General features: G+C 35.7%; 1 protein-coding gene and 1 long non-coding RNA gene across 2 annotated transcripts; both read right to left on the bottom strand.

Annotated features, from left to right (window-relative positions):
* Nucleotides 1-1,013: 1,013 nt before the first annotated feature.
* On the bottom strand, nucleotides 1,014-1,363 carry LOC132183650 (uncharacterized). Its single transcript, XR_009440500.2, has 2 exons — nucleotides 1,315-1,363; nucleotides 1,014-1,212 (listed from the first exon to the last, which is right to left on the bottom strand). It is a non-coding gene; the product is annotated as an uncharacterized LOC132183650 (long non-coding RNA).
* Nucleotides 1,364-3,018: 1,655 nt separating this feature from the next.
* Nucleotides 3,019-5,405, bottom strand: LOC132176681 (signal recognition particle 19 kDa protein-like). Its single transcript, XM_088514933.1, has 6 exons — nucleotides 5,137-5,405; nucleotides 4,773-4,970; nucleotides 4,450-4,549; nucleotides 3,573-3,635; nucleotides 3,386-3,459; nucleotides 3,019-3,150 (listed from the first exon to the last, which is right to left on the bottom strand). The coding sequence occupies exons 2-6, from the start codon at nucleotides 4,950-4,952 to the stop codon at nucleotides 3,136-3,138; spliced, it is 432 nt and encodes a 143-aa protein (XP_088371059.1). The 5' UTR covers nucleotides 4,953-4,970; nucleotides 5,137-5,405; the 3' UTR covers nucleotides 3,019-3,135.
* Nucleotides 5,406-5,637: the final 232 nt, after the last annotated feature.

Genomic DNA, 5,637 nt, shown 5'->3' with positions numbered 1-5,637 from the left:
TATATATATATATGCAAACACTACACACTTGAACCAGGAAAGAAAAAACTCCAAAATAACATTATTCAAAAGCAAAAATACAAGAAAAATACATTACTTAAAAAGGGTCATGTTCAAATAGCTATATACCTCCTCATGGAGTAGAAGAGTGCAACTTTCTATTTAATCTTAGTCAATCAGCAATCAAGATTCAATCAATTTTAAGCAACATAGAAGCATGAAAGGAGGAGGTAATAAAAGTATTTGTAACTACAATACAATCTTATCAGTTTGTAATTTGATGAAAAAAATAATTTTACAAGCCAAGTTTTATCTGTATCTTTAAAAATAATATCCATAACCTACATTACACACACCACCACTTAGAACCGACAATTAAAAGTGAAAAGGAGTAATTTATCATGATTTATTACCTAAATATTGTTCTACATTTGACAGGGGTAGGCAGACAGAAGTTTCTTTGGCAAAGGTTACATGACTTTGGCTAAAGATTTGATTGCCATGGTAATACACAATCCAAAATATAAAATTACTTAGGCTTTTCAATTATATACCAAGGTAGATATTAACTGCTAAATCACAAGGCCTGTCAACTAGTTTATAATAGACCAAGAAAGAGATGGGAGTAGACGGTGAGGGGTTAGTCACGTAACTGATGTTCAGATGATATCAAGCATATAATTTGAAGAAAACATGCAGGTAACAACTTGAATGTACAAATTCATTTAGCAGCCTTTTGAAAATCCCAAAAACATAGTCAGCTGAACATGCACTGACCAACTTTTGATTCTCTTAGTTTGGTAAAGGCAAGCATGCTGTTTGAAAGTTAATAATTTTGGCAAAATTGCATTGCGCTAAAAACAAATCTTAACTGAGCTCAAAGCATATAGCGCAATGAATGAGAGTGGCAACATTTGGTCCCCCACCAGAAATCTCCTAACAGACCCTTTATCAGGCCAATTCTTAGTCTAGAAAACTCTCAAATCAGTATCTCCGTCAATATTTGCATTCCCTACAACCATCCATTTTTAATAAATGCAACCCTCAAGTATGCATCTCATGATATAATTGCATGAAAAGGAAAAGAATGGGAAGTGTTCCACCTCCGGTTTAAGATCTCGATGCACCACACCCTGAAGATGACAAAATGCTACCACATTCAGTATCTGTACCATGACAGCCTTTGCCTCATCTTCTGAGTATTTTCCACCCCTACAAAAGTAATAGAATAACTAGTTGACGACTACAGTGATGCACATCTGAAAGCCCCAGAGAAAAAACCTACAAAAATAAAGAAATAAAATAAATGACTACCTTGAAAGTATTCTGTCTAGAAGCTCCCCTCCTTCACATAACCTGAAATATTCACAATAAGAATTAAATTCCATAAGGTCGAAGGTCTAGAGTGGAAACCCCATAAAATCCAGAAGAAAAGAAGATACGGAAACACACTAATATTTTTATGGAGAACTCATGGACAGAAGGGGCAAAAAGCACAAAGAGATATGGCCCAACATGTCACCAGAAAACTATAAAGGAAAAATGACCATAACAGGTCTCAAAATCTGGATTTTATAGGAAAAGCATCTATAGTGGCAGATGTATGCAGGTTCAGTAATTATCAAAGAAGAAAACACACACAAGAACAGAGCCAATGATCATCCCATTACTTCATGGAAAAGCCAAGCAAAGCCCAAATGGATATGTCAACTATGTGATCGTATGAGTGTGAGACCAGCCTATTCTTGCAGCTACCCCTGATTTGCTACCAGAAAAAGTGCCAGCGTTGCCAAAGATATTGCTAGACTTAACACATAGCATCTTGAAAGAACCCAAGACGCAATAGAGCAGTTGAGGAACAAAAGTGGCATTGGTCTTCCCTAGCGCCTCCAAGTCTTTATTTGAGTGGATATCAAGCAATTTTTATGCCTCCAAAAGATAAATATTTCATTTCCTTTTTATTCTTAAGAGTTATTTTATTTGCTTCCAAACTAAATTCTTAAATTCTTTTATTTTCTTTTCGTTGTTGCCAAAGTGGCACCAACCTGACCTACTAAATTCTTAAAAAAAAATAAAAAAATAAAGGTGAATTCCATAGCTTACCTTTTCTCTACATGATTGATCCTTATTGGTCATGCAATTGGGCAGCTAAATCTAGGCCATCGACATTGCTCACCTATGAAACAAAATTAGGTGCTCAAAGGTGGCTCAAATGTCATGCTGTACAACAACATTACAGCATTATGATGATTATGTTGGACTTTACCAAGCAAGTATGAAATAAGAGCCTGAGCTATATAAAAAAACTGGTAGGATTTCTGTAAATCAATACTGCACCTTGCCAGTAGACAAATTTGCATGATGAGAACACAAAAAGAGCTTTAGATGTGATACACATCGAGTATAAGCAACAGCCTATTTCATCAAAAACCGTCAAAACACAACTTGGCAATGTCATTCCATACAGTCAGACGCCCATGAGAAACTTTGTATCCCTTGGGTTCTTATACCTCCATTTACACTACAAGAAATTAGGTCTTTAGGGGCGACTCAAAGTCGCCCCTAAAGGTCCTAAAGTGGACGCTGTTGCCAGCATGTCGCAGCATACATAAATTGATTGAGAATGGAGTCAGTAACTGGTTCAACTTGACAGAAGCCAGAGATAGAATGGAGTCGCGATGGCAACCAGCAGAATCAGTGGCAGCCAAAGGGTCCAAAATATTTAAGATACATTTTCTTGAGTCGAGTATTTTCCTAAGGTGTCCTAAGAATAAGAATACTGACAGCAACTTCTCTTCACCTAACATACCATCCATTTTTTTTTCAAAAAGGTTTTAAGAGTATACATGAATATAAGAGATATTTCACTTATTAGAGATTTGATAATTAATACAAAATCCTAACGATAAGAACAACATTAAATTGCAATTTCAAAACCTTTGTACAGTTTGGAAGAAAGTGAAGTTCAAAAAAAAAAAAAAAAATTGAAGAGCAAAGCATATATACAAGCGACTTGATGACAGTTGCTGCTAGCTGTAAGCAATCAAAAAAAGACACCTGGAGATCTGTACAGTTAAGAAGATGACTTGTCCTATAATTGAGTTACATGTAGCTGTCCTCAGCAGAACAACAGCTCTACATACATCGCAACTGTGTGACAAAGTCAAAAAGCCTACAAATTATGAATGTGTAAAGATATATATATATGTACACACACGAAAACTGGTTATAATTGCTAATGAGAGATCTGAATTGAAAATTGCTAAGCCTGTTGATAGCATCAAAACTTGAGTAGCACATCCCGGCCATAGACTAGGAAAAGCTATAGGGCACATTTATTTTCTTTACACAATCATTGTATGGGATTACAATTTCAAAACAGTACGTGAGTTTTCTTATAGGTATGAATGTGATAACAGAGCCAATACATTCTATAGACCACTTCAAGGCAAGAGTCCTCTGCCAAAATGAAATTCATAAATCCTAATTAACTTGATGCTGCATGTTGTGGCATAAAGAACCATAAAGGAAACAAAGAAGCAGTAAAACTATTTTAGGGGTAGCGCATTTACTCGTATTTCTTCCATCATAGAACATTTTCAAATCCCCACCAGCAGAAATGCTCGGCCAGCACCCTGAGTAAGATACAAGACGACCAACATAACAAGCTTTAGTGAAGGAAAATCAACAGTTCATGGAGATAAAGAGTCCAAAAAATTGGATCAACCACAAGGCTAAGTTTTCAGAAAGGTAAAAAAAGGATATGATTAACTATTCAAACAAATTGTAGTTTAATATACAAATTACAGATTTCCATCTCAAATCGACAGGGTAATTGGCCCTTCCCTAACGAAAGGCAATTGAATCAATAACATATTTTGCCTCTTAATTTAACTGTTGTATAATGGCATTTAAATGACTAATAAAGCTTGAGCAATTGGCATGCCATGCTAAGATTAGATAACTGCATTGGGACAGCCACTTCTACGAGGAACTTCGTATAATATAATCTATGCATGTCATATTAATCAAATAAAAATTTCAAGTGTTTGGGCAACCATCTAACAATGGTTAATGGAAATCTTTTCACATACATTTTGAGATAAAAACTTGCTCATATACAGCAACCCAATTGAAACAGAAGAATTTCTTTAAATTTATAGGTCTTTGTTGGAAATCAAAATGCTGTTAAATACTATGGCATACACAAATAATCATTCTTTCATAACATTAAATTTGTTAGAATTCTAACCATTATTTTTAACAAAATGATTCAGATTTTACCACCTCAACATTCAGAGTTCTAAACGATCCTCAAATTTTTCTGTACATAATGGCTAAGATTCTAAGAACTAGAGAAAACGTAGAGGATCCTGATCCATCAATAACATAAAATAAACAAAAATGACCAGATAATAGTAACTAGTAAATAAGAAAATTTATCCTTACTGGAAGAAATGGCTGGATTGCAGAGAGTCCCATCCTCCCTTTTCAGCAATACCCTCACTCTCCCTCTTTGCATGAAGTCGCGCGGATAAGCCTTATCTAGCTGCCACCAACACCCTCAAACATTTTCAAGACCCATAAAAAATTACAAAAAACTAAAACTAAAACAAAAACCAAAAGCATCAACCCGTAGATCCATCAGCAACACTCTCAAATACTTTCGAGACCCATTAACAACATTCAAAAAAATTTGAAAAAGAAAAAACAAGAAGCACCAATCCTTAGAAAAGCGCAAAATGAAATGAACAAAAACAAAAAGCACGAACCTCAATAGCATTAGGGAGCTTGAGATGAGCGCAGCAGTCGGCGATCTCGGTGAAAGTGGGATTTTCGCATGCGTTGGCGAGGCTTATCCGCCTCCCTTCCGCCACCGTTTTCTTCGAGTTTATGTAAATTGGGTAGAACACTATCCACCTCTTTATATTCTCTATTTCTCCTCCATCCATGTCTCTGATTCAAAAACCCTAACCAAAACAGGCATAAAATTCACAGATCAAGATACAAAACTATACAAATACAGTATATAAGACTCGTGATTCAGGCAAATCCAATCTTCCGTGTGTAAGGCGGAAGCCCCCAAAAATGGGTGATCAAAAATCGAATCACTATGCGTATCTTGGTGGCCATTACTTTTTGGCTGACTCCTCACCCAGTTCTATTGATCAGAAGTATCCAGCAGCGCCGCGCCGGTGTAGAATTATATTATAGGGGCCGATTAAGGCTCTCCTTATCCCCTTCCCTTTTCTTCCCCCCTGACCGTGCGTGTGGGACTTTGGGGTTAGGGATTTGGATCAAACAAATATGGTCTGAACTTTTCGGAAAACATCAAAAATGATCTGAAAATTTCAGAATATTAGCGCCAATTTCAGATATCCCGCCACTGGATGGCGCTTATTTTTCGCACTCAATAGGGGCGACCTTAGTCGCCCCTAATGAGCCTCAAAAAAAATTTTTTAACAATAGGGGCGACCTTAGTCGCCCCTAATGAGCCTCAAAATTTTTTTTTTTTTAAAAAAAATTATACTTATAATTTATAATTTTTATTTATTTTATTTATTTTTGTTTTTCTTTATTTTCTCCTGTAATATGTTTTTATTGTTATAATATTAACTAATAATTTCCGTTTAATAA

Source organism: Corylus avellana, chromosome 3, assembly GCF_965113065.1.
Source record: "Corylus avellana chromosome 3, dhCorAvel1.hap1.2, whole genome shotgun sequence".
NCBI lineage: Eukaryota > Viridiplantae > Streptophyta > Magnoliopsida > Fagales > Betulaceae > Corylus > Corylus avellana.
Note: the sequence above shows the minus strand (reverse complement) of the source record. Positions and strands in the feature narration are given on the sequence as shown.